This window comes from Rousettus aegyptiacus, unplaced genomic scaffold (assembly GCF_014176215.1).
Source record: "Rousettus aegyptiacus isolate mRouAeg1 unplaced genomic scaffold, mRouAeg1.p scaffold_m13_p_8, whole genome shotgun sequence".
In the NCBI taxonomy this organism is placed as follows: domain Eukaryota; kingdom Metazoa; phylum Chordata; class Mammalia; order Chiroptera; family Pteropodidae; genus Rousettus; species Rousettus aegyptiacus.
In genome coordinates this window covers 108,532,178-108,554,429 of record NW_023416311.1, presented here as the reverse complement: position 1 = coordinate 108,554,429, position 22,252 = coordinate 108,532,178, and the positions used below count along the sequence as shown (strand labels likewise).

At 48.4% G+C, this 22,252-nt stretch overlaps 1 protein-coding gene across 1 annotated transcript in view; it reads right to left on the bottom strand.

Moving 5' to 3' along the window:
- The window catches only part of SEMA5A (semaphorin 5A), a 384,915-nt gene that overhangs the window by 12,117 nt on the left and 350,546 nt on the right, over positions 1–22,252 (bottom strand). The window contains exons 17-18 of the mRNA XM_016164969.2: positions 4,531–4,756; positions 3,362–3,580 (exon numbers count right to left, since the gene is read on the bottom strand). Of these exons, the coding sequence (XP_016020455.2) occupies positions 3,362–3,580; positions 4,531–4,756 (445 nt within the window). The remainder of the gene's footprint in view (positions 1–3,361; positions 3,581–4,530; positions 4,757–22,252) is intronic.

Genomic DNA, 22,252 nt, shown 5'->3' with positions numbered 1-22,252 from the left:
GCCACCTACTCCCAAGTGGAATGTGACAGGGCCACTCCGAATCTTTCCACAACCCTCTGTGGAATCTTGGCTTTCAGAAGGAAAACAAAGACAGAGCTATTTTTAAGACATTAAGGTTATAGACACGTAATCCTGGCTTGATCATCAAATCTGCTAAAATGAAACCAGCCACCAGACATGTTAATGGGGTGGGGGGGGGGGCCTGAGACGGCGCTGAGCCTGCAGGACCGCGCCCCGGCATCTGCCGGGGCCTGCGCGGTGTATAGACGGCGATGCAGACCCGTGCCCGCAGCCTGGAGCCAGGGCTCCACGGACGGGTCCTGACATTCCCACGTCGCCCTCCCTGCTCAGGTTACAGCCAGGGCCTCGAGGGTGTCGCCCCGCGGGCCCCCTCCCAGCCCCCCGAGGGAGGAAGCGTCCACTCTCAGTGCCGGGGCTGTGGGAAAGAACCGGCTCGGTGACCTTTCCCAGCCCTCGGCCACACCACACTCGGCTGGGAAAGCGGGGGATCGGGGGGAAGAGTCTCCTGGGGCCGGAGAAATTCAGGCGGAGACGGCCCAGGAGAAGCCAGCAGCTGCCGAAGTGGGGGCGTTACCGGGATCCTCAGCTAGAAAGCCGGGAATTCTGTGTTTTCAGTTTAATGTAAATATTTGTCGATCCATCCACTCACCCATCTACCACTCACACATCCACGCGTTCCCCCGACCATCCATCCCTCACCCACGCGTTCATCGCCCATTCATCCTTCATCCATCATCCAACATCCTCGATCAGCCATCATCCATCGTCATCCACCCATCCACCCATCCATCCTTTTTCCATCAACCATCCATCCGCCTATCCAACAAATATTCACTGAGCACTGCTAGAAGCCAATTCCTTGTTCAAAGAACTCATTGGAAGTCTTAGCGAGTGCAAGCAGATAAGAGAAAGATATAAAAGGCATCCAAATAGGAAACGAAAAAGTCAGACTGTTACTATTTGTGGATGACATGATTCTCTCTATAGAAAACCCTAAAGACTCCACAAGAACACTACTAGCAACAATAAGTAAATACAGTGAAGTCTCGGGATAAAAAAGTCAACGTTCAAAAATCCATAGCTTTCCTATACTCTAACAATGAAGTGTCAGAAAAAGAAGTGGAAAAAATAATTCCTTTTGCAATTGCAACAAAAAGAATAAAATACCTAGGGATAAATTTAATGAAACAAGTGAAGGACCTATATAATAAAAATTATAAGACCCTATTAAAAGAAATCGAAGAAGATACAAAGAAATGGAAAGATATTGGTGTTCTTGGATTGGACGAATCAATATAATTAAAATGACCATATTACCCAAAGCATTATGCAGATTTAACACAATCCCCATTAAAATCTCATTGTCATTTTTTAAAAAAATAGAACAAAAAAATCATCGGATTTGCATGGAAGCACAAAAGACCCTGAATTGCCAAAGCCATCCTGAGAAAAAGGAACGAGGCTGGAGGCATCATGCCGCTCGACTTCAAATTATACTACAAAGCAACAGTAGTCAAAATGGCATGGTATTGGCAGCAAAGCAGACACAGGGACCAGTGGAATCCAGAAGTAAACCCATATTTATATGGGCAAATAATTTTCAACAAAGAAGCCAAAAACATACAGTGGAGAAAGGAAAGCCTCTCCCATAAATGGTGCTGGGAAAACTAAAAATCCACCTGCAAAAAAATGAAACTAGACTGTTGTCTATCACCACACACCAAAATTAACTCAAAATGGATTAAGGACCTGAATATAAGACCTGAAACAATAAAATGCAGAGAAGAAAACGTAGGAACTAAACTGAGGGACCTTGGACTTTAAGAGGATTTCATGAGTCTTGGCCGATGTAACCACTGCATCTGGTCACCAGCCCAGTGGCCGGCGGCCACGCTGGGCGGCATCATCCCCAGGCTGCCTCCTCCCGGACCTCTGGGCGCCTCCCCTGGACCACACCACCGCACCCTTCTTGACCCCGTGGACCGCGCACGGTGGACCACCCAGAGCTGTTTGCTGATGACCGAGTGGAGGGCGCTGACCAACCAACTGCTGGTTCCGCCGTCATTCAGCAGTCGCTGGTCGGCGCTCCCGGCGGGTGCCAGGCCCGCGCTGGGGGCCGAGGGCCCCGCGGTGAGTGAGTGAGACCGCCGCCGCCCTCCCGGCCCTCTGCACCTTCCGCTCGGACTGAGCCGAGGCAAAGGCAGCGCACACAGCTGTAGACCGGCGCTCGGGATGGCCGGAGGCATCGGGTTGAAGGTCCTCCGACCATGGGCAGCTCCGGTGGAGGAGAGAACGGTGACGGCCACACCCAGGGCTGGGCAGGAGGAGAGCAGAGAGGACGGAGGGGCCTCGGGGCTGTGTCGGCAGACAGGCCGCGCAGACGGGGGCTCTTTTAGCTCGTTTCGTGAACCTTGCACCTGCTGGGAGCTCTGCAGTGTGACGAGCGAGGCCTCAGGAGGAAGGCTCGGACAGCGCAGCTCCTGTGGCCTCTGGGGGAGAAGGGCGTGTGCTTGGAGGACCGAACCCAAGAGGGCGTGGACCCCTGCTGACTGCGGGCCCCTCGGAGGGTCACCCGGGATACCTGTCACGCTGGGGGAGTAACCTGGCGACTAAAGACCAGTTCCTGCAGGGCCGGGCCCACCGGAGCCTGGAAGGGGGCCAGCCTCCACGCCCAAGGAAAGCACAGGACTAGCTTCCCCGTTAGGCACAGTGCCCAGGCCCCACGACCCTCACGGGGCTCACAAGAAAGATTCAGTTTCCTTTCAATTGCAAGAAATAAATGAACACGACCCAGCCTTGGTTGCTTGTGTTTTTCTACCACTGTGGTTAGAATGCACAATCTGGGATGCACACATCCGCGTGCGGGCGTGTGTGTACACAGGCATACCTGGTTTTATCGTGCTTCGCTTTATTGGGCTTGGCAGATAATGTTTTTTTTTTTTTTTTACAACTGAAGGCAAGACCTTCCAACAGCAAGACCAGTACAACTCGCTGAAGGCTCAGATGATATTAGTGTATTTTAGAAATGCGGTACTTTTTAATTAAGGCATGTGCATCGTTTTTTAGATATGATGCTATTATGGCTCACTTAATAGGCTACAGTATAATGGAAACATACCTTTACATGCACTGGGAAACCAAAAGGGGCATGTGACCTAATTTATTGCTTTATCTGCTTCACTGCGGTGGTCTGGAACCGAATCCTCAGTACTCCGCCGGTACGCCCACGTGCCCAGCACACCTGAAGCCAGGGAAGCTGGCCGAGCCCCCCCTCGCTCAGGAAGTCCTCCACGGCCCTCGACTTGTCAGGCTTTTCGTCTAGATTCCGCAGTCGGCTCACCTGGGCAGGGCAGGATGTTGCACTCCTGGTACTCCAGGGCCGGGCCGAGGCAGGGCGCGCCGCCGTGCTTGGGCTCGGGGTTGTTGCAAGCCCGCTTCCGGTTCCGCACGCCCCGGCTACAGTCGCGGCTGCACTGTGACCACGGCGTCCAGGCCGACCAAGCCCCGTTGACCGTGTGGGCCGAGTATCGGCCAGCACGCAGGAAGTCGCCGGACAGGCCTGCCCGGGGAAAGGAGAAAATGTGATTCTGTGCGTTCTGCGTGACGAGGGCCCAGACTAACTTTCGTTCCCCTGCTTTACTTGTGTTTACACTTCAAAAGTAAAAACAAAGAAACAAACAAACAAACACATAAAAAGCGGTTGTGTGATAACCTCCCTTAACTCAAGCTTCTTTCTCTGCAGTAGATATTATTAGATAAGGATGCAGGTAAGAGCTCAACTTGAGACTGTGGCGGAGGAGGCTTCGCACAGGTTATAGGTCTTCTGTTTGCAGTCCATCAGTTTTAACAAGAAAAGTTTGCGAAGAAAACACCTTCTCCCCTCGGGAATTCTAAACTAACTGCCCCTGGACACCCGGAGGCAGGTGGTGCTTGCCGTTCAGGACACGGTGTGGGAAACGGAAGCTGATCCAGACGGATCTAAGCCGCTTCCCTGGCCTTTGCTCGCTCCGCACGGAAGATGGCCTTGAGGGGATTTAGGCAATTACTACGCCTGTTAAGGAGTCTCTCGCACTTTTCTTCCTAACATAAAAATCCCTCCATGAATAAAAACACAGAGCTGTACTTTCGCTGTCTTTGTCCGGTTTGAGATAAAGTAAAAGCTCACTGCAGTGTGTGCTTTGTGCCAGAAGGACAGCGGAAGGTCGCCCCTCTGCAAGACGCCCTCTGACACTAACTCGATCTCCCGCAAACCGCTGCGGACCCCTTACCGCCAGCGTTCCTTCGAGGGCTGACGTCACAAGACCACCTCAGCACCTAACTGGCTTTTTACAGGAAGCTCTTTCCCATCAATTGGCTGTGAAGCCAGTTCTTCTCCAGAGGGACTGTTACGATAAAGATCGCTAAACTGTAAGTTATCGGAAGGAAAACCCCCCTGGCTCTTCCAGGTGCTCAGAGATGCGGCCCTGCGCCCGGCCGCGGAGGCGGGCGGGTCCCCGCGGGGTCACTCACCGTCGGTGGAGCAGCCGCTGGTCCCGTCGCTGGAGCAGTACCGCATCTCGATCCTCTGCCTCCCCACTTCCAGCAGGTTCGGGTCCGGCAGGCGGGCTTTGCACGTGTACCGGAACCGCTGCTCGTAGTGGCCGCCGTTGTCGGAGATGTTGACGGGCGTCCAGGGCGTCCAGGGCGTGGTCTTCTTCAGCTCGGGGCATGGCGTGGTGTTGCAGGGCTGGTACTCCTGCAAGAGCAAGGGGCGGCGTGTGCTCGCGGCGGGGTCGCCTGCCTGCAGGGACGGTCAGGCCTCCGCGACGCCTCGCGGCCCAACACGCCCGCCGGCTACCCCGCAGGGCTTACACCACATTCTTGTTCCGTGAGGCGTTTGAGAGAACGCGCCACGTTCGAGCCAGATGCTAAAGGAGTCTGCGTCAGTTCTCCCGAGGCAACGGTGAAAACGAGACAATACACGTAATCGTGTGTGCATGAGAAGCGTGAGCCCATACGAATCATCTCTGTTTACCTAGTAAGCAACCCACTAATGACGGTAAACGTAGCTGTCTTCCCTGAAAGACTACAGGAAAACGATGGCACCATCGCTCGTGTTCCGGGCCGCACGGTGCCGTACGCCCGGTCGTGTGACAAACTGCGCTCGAAAGGGAAGCCACCTGACGGCAGTGCCACCGGCCTTGCCTGGGCCCTCTGGGCCTCCGGGGTGGCAGCTCCGGCGTCCCCTGATTGAAGTGCCATGTGCCGCCGTCCGCCCTTCACCAGCCCGTGCCAGCCTAGCTGGGCAAGAGTCCGGGGGCTCCTCGCCCGAATGGACTTACAGGATGCGCGGTGTATGGGCTCCTGCTTTACGAGTGCAGGTCTTTATGTATTAATAAGTCCAACGTCACTCCTAAGCTCTATGATCCCACATCTCAATCACAAATATAGAGGAGCATCCTGACAATTTTTGCCTTCTCACAACAGAAATCTCATCTTTTCTATGGAGACGAGGTTCTGTTTTTGAAATATATGTGAGTCACACATCGATTTTCAAGCTGGCTCAAGCGCCCAAGTTGGCCGCTGTGTGCTGGTGACATGCCCAGCAGGGCAGGGGCTCACACGTCCCAGAGGTCAGCGCGGGTCAAGGATAAAGAAGATCAATCCAGGCTCATTAGATCTAAGCCTGTGATAACGAAGTCTGTTCTTTTGTTCATTATCTCCTCATGGCACCAACTTTAACATGGGACTCAGGGCCTTCTCCTTTCAACTGCTGAAAAATGATATAACCAATCTGTTCTCTATTAATGACCAAAATTATGAAGCGGTTCAAGTCAATAGTGAGTAATTATAGGACTCAACTGAATCTCATACGTTACGATTTACGGATGAACTGTTGCCATAAGTACTTAAACTTGAATGGACCTTCAACGGCATTATGTTTAATGCTAAAGAAAGAAATTATTTTAAAAGCAATTTCAGGGAGCTAATTGCCACATAGGATTCTTTATATTCTAGTGGGAAATATGAAGCAAGAATGCTTACTGAAATCAATCCCACTTCGGGGTACATTTCCAAAGGAACTGAAATCAGGATCTCATCGAGATACGAACCCAAATATTCATGGCAGCGTTAATCATGTGGATAAGATCTGAAAACAAGCTAACCATCTATGAGCAGGTGAACAGATAAAGAAGACGAGGAATATACACATGCATACGATATGAAATTTGGCCATGAGAAAGAAGGAAGTCTCGCCATTTGGGACAACTTGGGTGGACTGCGAGGGCATTCTGCTAAGTGAAATAAGTCAGAGAGAGAAAGGCAAATTCTGTATGACATCACTTAAAACTAGAATCTAAAAGAGGCCCAAAACAAATATAATATTGCATGCCAATCATAGTTTGTTTATTTTTTTTTTTAAAGTCAAATTCTAAAAAACAGAAAGTAGGGTGGCAGGTATGAACTTCCAGCCGTAAGACGAACGAGTCTGGGATCAAACGTACAGCATGGTGATTACAGCTAATAGCACTGTGTCATATACTTAAATGTTGCCAAGAGAGTAGATCTTAAATGTCCCCTCCACATGAAAGAAATGGGGCCCCCTGTTTCGCTGATTATATTTCCTTCGAAACCACGAAATCAAGACACTGGTGTTAACATCAAGACAGAAAAAGGAAGCAAAGGAATGAAGTAAGTAGCTCAGAAATAGATCCGCATGTATATGGCTTATTCGTTTTTGATAAAAGTTCAAAGCCACTATCGTGAAGAAAGCAGTCTTTCAGCAAATGGTGCTGTCATAATTGGATAGCCATATGCAAAGACTTTGATCAATAACTTTGATCAGTAACTTGCTTCCTCAAAGATAATAAACTCAGATGGATCACAGACCAATATCTAATACCACAGGCCTTGTAGAAGAACACAGGAGGACATCTCTATGCCTTGAGGGGAAGCAGAAATTTTCTAGACACAGTGCCAAGAGCATCGCTCATAAAAGAAAGAAAATAAGCCGAATTAATCAAAATCAGGAACTTCTGCTGTTTGTGAGATATTGTTAAAAGAAGGAAAGACAAGCCACGCACTGGGAGGGAAGATTTGCCAATCAGATATCTGATCAAAGAGTCATATCCATTATGGATTTAAAAATTAAAATTGGATAATTAAAAAAACTTAATATAAAAATGACCAAGTGGTTATACATAGAGATGGCAAACAAATATATGTAACGTTAATGCTCAACATGAGTTTTTAGGAAAAAAAGTAAATTGAAACCACAGGTAAATCGGCACACACCTAGTAGATATCAGAATGGCTAAAATTAAACAAAACAGGGGATGCCCACAGTCTGACAGCGACAGCACCGGTGAGCTTTCTCCCTCAGACCCCGCTGGCGGAAACGCCGAGTGGCACGTGCCCTTCGAAAACTTTCTGACATTTTCCTAAACACACACACTTATCACATGACAGCCACTTCCCTCCTATACATTTATCCAAGAGAAAAGAAAGGATGTGCCCACACAAACACTTACTTGCACGTGAACGCACCTGACAGCTTTATCATAATGGCCAAAACCTGGGAACAAGCCACACGTCCACCAGCCGATGAATATCAAAACAAAGCATCTTGTATTCCAATCACGGAATTCCACTCAGCAATGAAAGCAATAAACTGTTGATATGTACAACATAGAAGACTCTGAAAATAATTATGCTTAGTGGAAGAAGCCAGGGGTGACACTGGATGACTCCATTCACATAAAATCATAGAAAACGAAACCAAAACCAAATTAGGGTCAGCAAGCAGGTCAATGGCTCCTTGGGATGGGGAGGACATGGGTGTGTGGGGAAGGACCTGCAAGAAGGAACAAGGAAATTCTTGGGTCGATCATGTTCTTTCTCCTGATTGTGCTGATGGGTTCGTGAACGTACGCGCTGGTCAAAATTTATCCTATTTTATACTTAAACGCGTAGTTTATTAGATGGCAATCATGCCTCTATAAAGCTATTAAAAATTGCACGGACACAGAAAAACAAGTCTTTTTCGAGTAAACGGTGGCTGCTTTGCTGATTTAGAAATGATGTTTAGAACAGCTGTATTTACACATACCTGCACACATTGAAATTAAAGTTTTGTTTTCACGGCATTCACGTTCGAATATTTGGGACTGAGTATAGCTAATCATTTGTGGATAAATGCTTCTTAAACATGAAATGTGCATCAAGTCCAGTTTTACCTGTCATCGCATACGCCTGAAAAATGCCGCTTCCTAGCACGCGGTCAGCCAGCGTAGGAACTACACGCTGTAGCATGTATGCACGTGCATCAGCCGCCTTCCTTTAGAATCTTACGTCTCTCTAGTCAGTCTCTTTAGCTGCAGTACACGTCCGCGCTGGTACAGGTCTTTGAACACGAAGGTGTCACAAGCCGCTTCCATGGGGCTCAGAGAAGGTCGTGAGTCACAGGATGGCTTGGTGGGAAAACTCGGCCCCAAGGGCTGCGTCTTACTCACTTGCTGTCCAACCCTCTGCAAATCTTGACACACTTGGAACACGTCTCAATCCCTTCGGGCTGCTGTAACAAAATTCCACAGACCGGATGGCATACAAACAACAGAAACTTACTTCTCACAGTGCTGGAGGCTGAAAGTCCAAGGTCACGGTGCCAGAGAGGGTGAAGAGAGGGTCTTTTTCCAAGCTGCGGACCTCTCCCTGTGTCCTCAGGTGGCAGAGGGAGCAAGGGAGCTCTGAGGTGTCCCCTCTGTAAGGGCACGAATCCCACCCCCGAGGGCTGCACCCTCATGTCCCAATCACTTCTCAATGGTCCACCTGAAGCCATCGCCTTGGAGATTAGGTTTTCAACATGTGAACTTCAGAAGCACACAGGCATTCAGCTTAGAGCAGAACACGTCTTCTATTTGCTACTCGGTAAAATTTCTGAAGACATCGTACGAAGATGCTGTCTTCTGCGTTTCATCAGGCGTGCGGGGCCGGCCATCTCTGGGTCCCATGGGTTACTAGTCTTTCTCTGAGTCTTGGGAGCGGCTGGTCTATTTTCCACCCATTAACCTCAGCCTAACTCCTGGATAATGGCACAGCTGTGATTTGAAGGGCGTGGTGACAGCCTGCACCCACACACAGACTGTGGTGGGCAGAGTTCTGAGATGCCCCCGAGATTCACAGAGCCTGTGTGATCTGCTCCCCGGGGGTGTGTGTGGGTCCTGGGGACATGATGGACAGCGGTTCTCTTGATTAGGTTCTGTAATCTCAGACTTCCGAGTAGTGGACTAGAGATTCTCCGGCTGGCTTTGAAGAAGTTAGCTTCCATCTGGTGAGGGGGCCACATGGGTAGGACCGGAGGGGCACCTCTGGAGGCTCACGATGTCCTCCGGCCAAAAGCCAGCAAGAAAACAGAGACCTCAGTCCTTGAACCGCAGAGAATCAGAGAATTTGAAAGAGGACCCCAAGCTCCACGAACGTTTGCAGCTCTGGACAACACCTGGATTTCAACCTATGAGATACTGAGCAGGACAGCTCGTCACGCTGGGCCTGGCCTGCTGACCCATGGAACCGTGAGATCATAATCTAGAAGTGCTGTTTCAAGCCACTAAATTTATGCTAAATAGTCACACAGCACTAGACTATTAATACATACCTATGTAAATATGTATTTATTTGTCTGCACATGTGAAAAGGAATCTATTCTGTGACCCTGCCTTTCTCCAACAATCCAAGGACTCATTTTAATAGATGATTCAAATAAAGTCGAATTTTCTTTTTTCTTGCCTCCTTTGCCTTTTGATCTGGTCTCCCAGTGGCAGGGAATTTTTTTTCCACAGGAAACTAATTATCTTCCTGCTATGACAGTTCTCCAGTTCTTTCTTAGGAGAACCTTTTGGTTAATTTTTTTTTTTTTTAAATGACCATTACTTGCTATTAATAACACAGAATTTTCAAGGTGTTGACGAGAGTCCGCAGGTTCCCTACGAAGTCGAGGTTGGTGGTTACGATTCACGTTTTATTCAAGGCGCCTGGTATCATGCAGAATTATTATCATATTTTTTGAATTCAGCTTTACAGGATAGTGACGACGTACACATGTGCTGGCCGTTAATTTGAATTTCCCCTTCACCAATTCCATGAAAGCTGTAGATTTTAGTCCACTACGTTTAGGTCACGTATGTTGGGTAAACGTCTTTCGCCCTCAAGGCACAGACAGAGTTTAAATGATGCTCTATTCGTTCCATAAAAGAGCCTTTTCTGCACGTGCTTCTGCGGGAAGAGCCGGGGTGCCACAGAGAAAAGCAGCTGCTGTCAGGAAAGACTGGGGGGCCCTGGGCTCAACAAAGCTGAACGAGCTTCTTCAAACCATGAGTGATGCCGACTGGGTTCAGAGCCCCTCGTGGGACCAGGACTGAGCAACTGAGCGGATCGCACCCTCGGACACACTGTTGGAAGGATGGTGCCTGGAGTCGAACACGTTCCCAAAGGGCGAGAGCCATTTTGCTGCTGTAGGACTGAGTCTACAACGGCCCTCGCCGATTCAGAACTAATGACGAGGGTAGGTGCCCGCAGTTTCGAGGTTGCATGAAAGATCCCCGCTTCTGGCAAATGTAACAAGGACTTGAACGATGGAGGATGGAATCTTATGTTCGTGAAATCCTTAGCCCCGTGGGCTCTGTGTCCTAATGGGGAGCCACCTGAAACACCCCGTCCTTCACGGCTGTGGCTGGGTGGCTTCTCGGTGAGCGGATGATGCGCAGGAGGCTGGCGCTTCTTCAAGCAACTTCTCCTGTGGGCTCATTCGTGGGTGAGCCAGTCGGTTCCTGCTGTGAAACTTTCTGCTTACGGTCAAGCTCGTGACCCTGTGTGAGAGCCAGGAGAGCCCTCCAGGTCTGCCCGGGGGGTCTACTCCCTTCGTTTCCTTAACCTAGTGCCTCAGCGTTCCCATCCGTCAAACGGGCACGTAAAGAAACACATCGTGATGGCTCTGGAGTGTTAAGGCAGATCATGCCTGCATAGCGCCCAGCAGATCGCTTGGTACACGGGGCACTGTTAGTCTGCACAGAGGCCCGGGAACAAAGGCGGGGTACAGACCATGACAATGTCAGGCGTTGCCCCAAACTGATCCCAAGTGAGCGATCTTAAGAATTCTCTCTCCCAAAAAATCCAGATGGCCATAATAACCCATAATTATCCTAGCAGGGTTACACACAGGGGACTGGATTTATCTAAGCAGTTAAAAAAAAAACGTTTAGATTTAACTTGCATCCAAGTTTCCAAGTATATCATTTTACTCCCTGTAATGTGATCATCCAATGGAAAGTTATCATCTCAATTTGTTCTTATCTGAGTTTACGTGAAGCTAACATTTTATCAGTTCATAGTCCTTAAATAATTAGTTAAGATTCCATGCCCTAAGAGATAGTGAAAGAACATTTATTTACTCTAAAATCCCTACATTATGAATGATGTTTTTGAAACATCCAAGGTCAAAGTCCTCCTGTCATTTAATTTCACCAGCAGGAAAATATTTAGAACTCTTGGGTGATTTTTTTGGCTAAGCTGGGATCCCATCATTTAATGGACTTGGGAAATGAAAACACGTATATTTTATCAACGTCTTTCCCTGTAATTTAAATCACGAGGAATTGCTTTTTTTCCTTCTTCTTCTTTTGGCAAAATTACTGTGGGAAATTATGTTCCTCTTAATAAACGATCTTTAAACAACTTTATTTTTACAATTTGGATTGTTTAATTAGATTCTTATCATCTCATGAATGTTTCCTGCCAGAACTTCTGGGCAATGATCTAAATATCTTAATTTAAACATTTATATTTTTGAAATTAAAGTCAAAGTAATATTACTTAAATGGTGTTTTCAATTAACAACAGTCATGAAAACAGAGGTATCGTGTTATCCATCCATCCACCCATTCATCTATCCATCCATCCATCCACCCACCACTTATCCATTTATCTTTCAATATTCACTGTTGGAGCATCTGTAACAAGTGCAAGATACTAAGTCACATCTTCAAGGGCTATCAATGATGAAAATAAACCCATGAAGGGATAAGGGGGAATATGTTTTATGGGGGGATATGTTTTAAGGAAGCACTTGATATTAAATAACAGGGCCCTTAGTAATCAACACCGTCGATCCCGTGAACCAGCCAGCCTGCAATTCTGTGCCTGACTGACTAGTTTCACACCAAGGTACACTGTCCTCCTCCATCACGGCACTAGAGTTGCGACACACTCAGCAGTCTCGTTGCCTGAGCAACCAATTCTGAACAATTTACTCATGCGCTAATAGTAGAATGGGATTGCTAACAGAAAACAAAACAAAAACCTAAGCCCGCGCCTTAGGCACCATGAGAAAAGCTTAAAGCCTCGATTACAGAAAATAAAAGACGCACTGGTTAAAATATAAGTTGTCAAAAAGTTGAGTATTTATCCTTATTCTTTTCCTCCATAAAATCGAAAGCGTTTGTGCCCCAGTTTTACCAATGTTCGGAACGCTTGCACAGGGTCCTTGCCATAATCCTAAGGAAAGGAGCAAAGCGTGAGGGCGACCTGCCGGGGACATGTTGTTACGATGACGGCCAAGGTTAGTTTCACGGCCCAAGTCTAACTGGGGCTCCCTGACTGCCATCACCATTCTACTGGCTCGTCCCCCAAAGCTGGGAGAGACATTAACCAGAAGCCCCCCAACCTCCCAACAGAAGCGATCCCTTCCCACCCTGAGAACGAAGGCTTCGTCCTTTCCTGGTAGACCCTCCATCTCAATGCAGTTAATAGAAAGACACAATAGCTTTCCTTTGAATCTTCCTGAATAAACTACCACGAAAGTGAACACTCCGTCTAAATGAAGTGAAAACATCATAACACAGTCATTTGCCTATGAACCACTATTGATGGGTTTATTTCTAAGATTTACAAACATCTCCCTTGGAACTTAATTTTAGGGCTTATAACTGTCTCGATGCTAAAATTAAATTCACTTATTACTGAAAATACCACTGACACATCAGAATTTTTCTTTCTCCACAGTCTAAAAGCATTTCCTCCATCTGCGTGGGTTTTTTGTCGACCTAAGGTGCAGACCAGAACTCCGGTACTTTCTGTGCCCCCACTTCTCATGGCCTTTCTCCACTTCCATCCATGGAGGCTCTGGAACATTGATGATGAAGCTTAGGAGAGCGAGCATCAAAGAGCACAGTCAGACGTCATAAATCCATCGCGGGGGGACAGCGAAACCCCCGTCCCTCGCCTGCTTCCTGACCCTGTCTGCCAGCATTAAGGTGGCTGCTCTCCCACAAATAAGGTCTACGGTGTCATCAAAATATTCACGATGTCGAAGTCGAACTTACGAGTTAAGCTTAGGCATTTCTAGACTTTAATATACTTAACATATAGCAATAAGTTTATTTATCTAGAAGTTTCCTATAAGAAACCGAGTAAACCAATGTTCAAAGACTGATCTACATACATCACAAATTTTTATCTCCTTTGATACAGTTAGAAAATCAGTCTGCTATGAATTCCTAGAATAAAAAAAAATGGTGATTAAATAACGAAGTGGGTAAACTTCATCCAAATCCATATTTTTAGTCACAGGTACGTGATATTATCCTGATGGGTGTTGGGTGTAGTTTTTAGCTGTACGAATTTTCTTTCCCCTTTATCATCACCATATAAATGTACTTTTATATATGAAAATATAAAAACATGATGGAGGTCTCTTATTTAGAAATTCACACATTAAGATTATGTAAATCAACAAATGCAGCTACAAATCTCTTGTTCTAGACGGTTTCTTCTTAAATAAGGTAGGGTGTTTCTTATTCACAGCCACCTTTCGGGCCTATAAAAAATGCTCTAGTTGAAATATCTAGAAATCTGTACTATGTGACTTTAAAATTCATTTTTCTCTTCTAGGAAACATTGCAAGATTTATGTAAAAGTATGGACTGCTTTCTGCTTGAATTTCTATTCATTTAGTAAAAAAAAAAAATCTCATAAGGTGGCTGAATAAAAATGCCTGACCTTTTAAAATATGACTAAAGTATCTCTAAATTGCTTTATTTTCCTACAAATATTAGTATATAAAATTAAACGATAAGTGATATGTTAGGGTGACTGTTGACATCTAAGTTTCTCTTATAGTGTAACAGGAAAAAAGTGTAGTTTTCTTCTTTGAGACCGTTCCTCGGTATTACGAGCTTTTCCGGTCTCATTACGCCGTAGAATGTTCTGATGCGCATTCACACCGAGCATCAGCCAGGTCGGGCGAGCGAGACGCTGGGTTTGTTCAAACAGGGTGTGAAATGGGCAGACAGGAGCGACAATGGCAGCTAGAAGCCTAAATACATACTCATCATATATGATCCATAATTACATAATATACATTTAATTCCACTAAATTGCAATCAAAATAGTACTCGAGGAGGCGGCACTGTAAGAGATTTTGAATCGCGGGTCGCGGCGCCCGTTCAGAAAAACACTGGGCAAGTTAGTGTTTCTAAGTGCATTTCCGTGGCTGGTGTTACCCGCAGAGTAAACTGAAAGTACTCGGCTTTGCAGATACTCAGAAAATCAGATCAACGCCTTTGTCTCAGTCCCTCTCATCGCAGCTAGACCCTGCCACCCCATGGCCAGACCCCGCCCACCCCGTGGCCGGACCCCGCCCACCCCGTGGCCTGCACCTGGGACCCCGGCACTGTCTTGAAGACCCACGAGCACATGCCGTGGCTTTAGGCCTCTACGCCTTTGCTGCTGCGGCCTTTCCTGTGCTATGCTACACTCCTACATCTACCTGGAAATCCTCCTCTGTCCTTCATGCTACCCCTGCACCCTGAAAAGTGACACACCAAGGGTGCCGCGCCCCGGTGACCTGTCTGCACAGGGGCCTCCCTGATGGCCCCGGGGATCTGCGAAGGCAGCGGCTGCTCCTTCTCGTTTTTCTCCTTCCGGCGGGCACCGGACGCTTGCTAGTTGCCACACGGCAGGCGCCGAGGCAGCATGAGACGCCCCGGCACCCCCTCACACGCGGAGCTCCTGGGGTGCCCGCGTCGGAAAACAAGCCGCTGTCTCTTGAGTGGCGTTTGATAACTTTTCCTCGATGGTGTTCAAAATCTTTATAGATACTAAATAATTATTCAATCAATAAATGTTAAACAAACAGATAAAGATGAGGGGACTATGGCCCAAGTGGGGTGCGGTCTCGACCAGTTGAATCTGCCCCCCACAGTGCCCCCGGCAGGGGCTTGGCAAGGCGCCGTTCACCAACACGGCGGTAAGCGAATGTCACTCTATGTCTAATGACCAGTTGTCAATGCGTAGTCTCCGACCTCCGAGACCCAGGCGAGCTGGGGGGGAGTCCTCGGGATAAGTCACTCCCGGCCTCGACCTCCCAGCTCATTTCCTGCCCTTGCCGCGTTGAATCGGCGGTGATCTCGGGCACGGCACGGACCATCGGTGGTGCTGGGGAAATCCGTGGCTTTTCCTTGACTTTCACGAAAAGCTGCCAACCCCTCACCGCTCAGTACGAAACGGGTGCCACGAGGCTTTAACAGGTGCCCCCCCAACACACACAAGGTTAAAGATGCTCCCGTCCACGCCACCGACGTTTCAAACACCGTTATGAACGAGTGCTGAGTTTTTATCAAACCCTTCATCTGTATCTGTTGGAAGGACTGTAACATTCTTTCTCTTACGCTTATTAGTATAAAGTGTATTGTTTACATGGTTCTCCACTTGATCGTCATCAATGTCGTGTGAATAGGAACCCACGAGCATAAGTGAAATGTAAACAGTCGCATATGATTTATGTTCGTGTTTAAAGCCTGATCAATTAACGCCGCACGAGGCGCACCAAAGACCCCGGCAGCAGGCGCGTGAGAGGCTGCAGTGCGCCCTGCATCTTCTCTTAAACCCGGAGCCTCGGCACGGGGCTGCCCGTTCCTAGAGGCAGGGGCACCATTCTGCGCATAAAAACACGCCGGCTGCTCTGTGCCAGGCACTGGGAAGGTGCCGAGGATGCAGTGGTGAGCCGTGCGGACGGGACCCTGGACTCCCAGGACGCTCTCGGCAAAGCGCCCTCACGTCGCCGGGGCGCCTCCCCTCCCGAGGGGAAAAGCATCCCGCAGCTTTCTCTAACTCCAGGCTCACTGGTGAGTTCACCCTGACAGTCAAGAGGACACGCTGTCCGACTTAAAGGCGCTCCGAACAATGACCTGCCCTCCATGAGCAAAACGTCCACAAAGTGCCAGGCCTGGGAAACTTCCTCTCGTAATCCGGGTCCTGCTGTAAATATGTACGTGGAACGCTTACGTTTTTTCGCTTGAGTACTTGTGCCAGGAGTTAATTTAGATTCCTTTTTAAACACACTCACACTCACACACACTCTCACACACACTCATACCTCCCCCCCCACACTCACACCCACACAGCTTCGCAGGCATAGCATCATGGGCATATTTCCAATTTGACACCTTCTGTTAGACACTAAAAACCTAACTTTTTTTCACTGAAAGGGAAAAATAATTGAAAAGACGATGCGGCTTGCACGTCTGAAATCATGGATGGACTTGCACCGTGGAAACGTTAACCCAAGAAAATTCGTGTGTCTCCGATTGTGTAATTACAACAGCAAGTTAACGAGAGCTGGACGCCTGTGAGCCCCGCAGCCTGGAGCTTAAGACCTTTCAGAAGCGACGTGACTTCCCAAATCCGTGCCTTGTCACATTTCGTTAACGCAGTCTCCAGTCACACTCGGGGACTGTCCCGAGTACACCCCACGTCCTGCGAGCCACACCCTGCACTCACGTTCCTTTCACAGAGAAGGCGCCACCCCCACCTGGACTCGGCCGTGTCTCGGCCGCACCTTGCGGGCCCCCGACCCACCCAGCCGGAGATGACCTCTCCCTCCCGCGGACACGCCGCCTTCTCGTGGTCGCGCCACCGGCATTCTAATCCTCTTCCTTATAGTCCGGACGTCTGGCTTATGTATTTTTCCCGACGCCAGGCAGTCCGCCAGCGCCCGCGGGTCGGGGTGTCCCCGCGCGCATCTGCCCACCGTCCGCGGTGCCTGGCGCAGCTGTGAACCCGCAGCGGGAGGACGACACTTCCCGCTGACTAGAGACGCAGCTGGAGAGGCCGGAAGAGTCTACAAAGACGAGGGCAGCAGGCGTGAATCCGTGACTGAAGTCACTGAGAATGGTCCGCCCTCCCCATGCCAAACTACGTCGACACGAACGGCCTTAGAGAAACGGATCCTCAAAGAAGCCCCGCGAAACAGACGCTGCTCGTCTCCTCCCTGTCACTCCCGAGGCCAGGCTCCTTGCTGACAGCTATTAGCAACAGAGGGTAAAGGAAAGCAAGCAATTTCACAAGCATCATAATGGAACCCGCCTGGGGAACCACCATGCCCCCCCCCACCGGAGGTCCGGGTTCCGGCTGTCCGCCCCTCTATTTCGTCTCTGTCTCTGTCTCTGTCTCTCTGTCTCTGTCTCTCTGTCTCTGTCTCTGTCTGTCTCCATCTCTGTCTCTCTCTGTCTCTCTGTCTCTCCGTCTCTCTCTCTCCCTCTCTCTCTCTCTCTCTCTGTCTCTCTCTGTCTCCGTCTCTCTCTGTCCCTCCATCTCTCTCTCTCTCTCTCTCGCCCAAGTCTCATGCGTGTCTGGCTTCGGAGCCGGGGTCTGCACCCCTTTATAAGGCAGATGCCACAGCCTCCCTCTTTTGTCGCCGTCTCTCTCTCCCACGCGATGACACGGGCGTTCCTCGGAAGGCTGCTCTCTCGTGGCCGCGGACTGGGCCATTTCATGGCACGAAGACAGACGGGAACAGATGTGGATACCGCGTCACGTCACGACAGGAGCAGGACGCCAAAGACGGGTGTGTAGGACGCCACTTTCTCACGCAGCGTGGCTTATAAGATAACGCAGGAATGTGACATGGTATGGGCCAATTCTATCTTTAAGTGTCTTTCTCGCAACAATTTCTTTCAAACCAGAACCTCCTGAGATTCTGCAAGTCTAACAGATTTTGGAAAAACACGCCGCAGAGTGAAGAGAGGAGACAACTGTTCTAAGTTATTCTTGGTAGCAGCGCATTGTCAGACCGCAGAGCAAAGTACTCAAGCCTTTGTTTCTTCCGACAAATGTTGACGGCTTCTACATGTAACCTTGTATTTCTATTTAGAAATATTAGAATATCGAAATGTAGCAGCGGCTTCTTACACTTTTTTCTTGCAATCACATGGAAGAGGTTTGAGCTCGGCTCTAGTCCTTAGAAAATTCTAGGATTACTAAAGCGATAATTTCTTGAAGAAAGGAACTATGTCATCTGCGAAAAATATTCACTGTTGTAAAACCATTTTTTCATGCTCCAACATCTGTTGCTTCCTTCTTTACTTAATTGCAAGTCGCTCTGAAAATTATTATGTATGTGAATTGTTTTAACGACTGAAATTATACATGTTCAATTGGTTCCATTGGAGACACTCAGACGAAATGATAAAACGTGAAATACAAATCTTAAGCAAAACACCAATTAAAACACGTCATTGATATAATTAAACACTTATATTACTTCTCTGAAAGAAAGAACTCTGCCATCAGCCAAAACAAATGACAAGTATAATGCGATCAGAACTCATCTGAACACCCTCTAGCTGCACTTCTACAAGTGTGAGCTCGTTCTAAAACACGCCCCGTCCCTGCTGGGTGGAAACTGGAATTAAAGTAATTTGTGAGCAACACCACCCACAAATAAAAATCAGGTAGTGAACAAACAGGAACACAGACCACGGCTCCCTTGCTCACCATGCTGCCCCAGAACCCACCAGCGGCTGGGCGCCTAGGACTCACCGAACGACGACGGAAGGACATGGGCGAAAAATCGAGGTGCTCAGACCCAAGGTACGTCAGCGCGAGTTCAGGCAGGTATCTCGAAGGCTGTGATGCGTGGTGACCTTGCACACCAGACGGAACCAAAGGCAGACGACCCCAGAGAGGCGCGGTCGGTTCAGGAGAGGACGAAGCCCTGCTCAGAGCGAGGTCTCCCCGGGCTCGCTTCTTTTCGCTTGCTTGTCTCGATTTTCGAGAAGGTTTTAGAAATGAGTGGGCCGAGGCAATACGCTGACTTCCCTAACGGGGAACCCACAGTGCACCAGATCCCTGCTTCCCTCCGCCTTTCTCGTGAGCTGGGTGAGTGGCGTTAGCGTCAGTGCAGAGAGACACAGGTCCCAGCCTGGCCGGGCGGGCAGAACGTTCTTCTCACGCAGCCATGGCCCAAGCTGCTAGACGCCGTGAAGACGCCTTCTGGACCACAGCCCTGGCCTCTGTGGTGATGGGCGGTGGAGGGGAATCAGAAGTACCCAAAGATGCTCATCAAGGCCAGAGGCCAATCTTGACGCCGCACACTGCTCACTGGGACAGTGAGAGAGACAGCATTTTAGCACGCCATTTAAGAGCCAGTATGGCTGGATAACCGGAGCGCTTTTTAAAAACGAAGAGCGTGTTCTCTTGAACCGCAGCGTCAAATGCCCAGTGCAACTACAAGCAGACGTAGCGAGCTACAGAAATTGACCAACCTAAGTGCCCAATTAGGCGAGGCCATTCAATCGACTCGACGACCCAAGGTGTTCTCTATGGATGGATAGGATAACCCGTGATTAGCCCAGAAGTGCCAGCAGGACCACGATCGAAGATGGAAGACGCATTTGGAAAAGAATATTCCCTGATTGTGTTTACAGCGACATCTACTAAGGTTTTAAATTTAGAAAGCCATATTTAATTACTGATTTCGTAGCGGATGAAAATGTGGCATCGTTTAAAACAGACCTGGGCTTCCTACGTCTGAGTATTTTTATGCCTTGAAAAAGATCAGTTTGTTCTGTGGGTACTGCGTGTTCATGCAGGCTTTACAAAAGGTTTTTAGACTCATGGCCATTTGGTGGAAATTGTTATGGCTGAGAATGCTGTGATTGTGTTTCCATTAGCACATTTTAGGTATTTCGGGGTCAGGCATAGGAAAATCTTCATCATGGAATTTATTGGTCAACTGCAAAGGAAAAACCTCTTGTGTGTCTCAAGTCACTTTTGCAGCAGAAAAACTCCATTCCTAAAAGCCTTGCCTTTCCATTAACTTCCCAATCACCGTGTTTGAATTATTACAGGCGGAGACAAGCCTGAAGTTTTGTAAAGCCAAAGACGTCTGTGCAACAGACTCTTCCAACATTATAAATAGAACTTTTTTTTTTTTTGGTGAAATACTCCAGATCTCTATACCAACTGCCATTTCCAGAGACTGCAGATGATAACTTACATGTTCTAGAGGCAGACTTTTGAAGGATTAATTCCTCTTATCCACCACATTTTTTTTTCTCTCTCCCTGCCTCACACATCATTCTTTTAAACACGATTGCCCAACTTCCAGCACTAAATTTCAGAAATCTTATACTTTTGGGGTCACTTGCTGTGCCACTCGGTTTTGTCTACTGATATTAACTTCCTCAAAATACTCGAGCCTCTTCTGACAAAAGGTGGCATTTTTACTCTGACCATCTTTCATAGCTGCGAGCTCGTCCTTGAGATATTTCATAACAAAAGATTGCAAATGTTGCATTCTCATACTTACGGAGGTGTAATATCGAGTTCTGGCTAGAGAGATCGATCATTTCCCTTGCAAAAGAATATTTGGAAGTACAAGTTAATATTTGGAAATATAAGTGAAAGTATTTTACATCGCACATGTAGTGGAAGACTTCACCCTGTGGGCTTCTTCATGAAGGAAGGTCAAGGTCGTTTGTGGAGCTTTAGTGGTAATGGAACATGTTCGATGATCAACGGATGCAGCAATTAAGCGAGAGCATGCCTTGGCATACCAGTTGCGAAGGGGCATTTGAGAGGCAGCTTCCACAGATGTGAAGAGAGGGAGAATGTATAAACCTCGAGAATCAGCCCTTGCAAGGAGCCCGAGCAAGAGGCGGGCGTCCGTGGACAGCTTCCTCGGTCATGTCCCAAAGTGAAATGACAACAGTTTAACTAACACACGCAATTTAGTGCAAACTGGCAATGGACCAGCACTTGCAGGTCAGGTTACGCTGGGTCAAACGGCACAAACCGAGCAGAAGGGAACGAAAGTAACCGAACGAGGAGGAAACTTCCTATCTGCTCGCTCCCAGAGCCGTCCAGGACTGTGAAGGACTGTGCATCTTCAGAAACTGCAGTTCAGAAATGAGAGAATACTGAATGCGAGCTCAGAGGGATCCAGCGAGCGGCCAACTCCAAAGCTCCGTCTCAGGTTTAAAAAGTTGAGTTATTCCCAGTTCGCATTCCCTCTATATTTTGCGCAGAAAGGAGGCGCCTGATGTCCCACTGAATAGTCGTAGTGTCACTGCGAGGAGGCTGTGACTCTCTTGAAGATACTTAGTACTAATAAAATAAATAAAGGGGGCACCAGAGATAACTGCATCAGTTTAGGAGGGAAGGGCGTTGAGTCTTTCTAATAACGATCCTTTGACTCCGTCTAGCTCTGTCTAGCCCCTGTGGGTTAGTCTCACGGCTCTCGCCAGGTGATTTTCTGAGAAAGCCACAGCACCCTGGACCTTGTAGGACCTGCAGGTGAGGAGAACAGCGGGAATGCATGGGCTGACGTTTCCGGGCCCCTCTGCAAACTCCGAGGCGCTACACAAACATGAGGTATGTCCCAACACCGTCTCTATTTTCACACGTTACGGTCTGTTGAAGCGGCCAACTGCCAGGCTTCGCTTGCTCCTTGATTTATTTACAGCGCCATTACGTGACGCAAACAAATTTCAGTGTGTTATGTGACCTCTAATCAACCTTCGCAGCATCCCCTTGACAACACGTGTTGACGTCAATGCCTCTTGACCTCCCGGGGCCTGATGCGATCAGGTTCTTCTGTGCCTGGGACGCAGAGCTCTCTCCCACGCTCCTTCCCGATGTCGTGACTCACAGCTCCGGTCGCCTAACTGTCTCACGTCACGTCCGATATGTCAGAGATAAACGCGGTGCTGCCCATACGACGTCGGTTTCTGCTTTCGAACCGTCTTGGCCGTACCTGCCGCCACCTTCGACTCGCCTTCCACACGTCGGCTAAGCTCTTGAGGAAATCTCGAGTTGCGCTAATCCGGGAAGCAATTCTATTTACGCGGCATAACGTTTTATACCTTTCCTCCTTTCACGTGTCGTAATTTTCAGCCAAAACTGAATAAAAATGTGT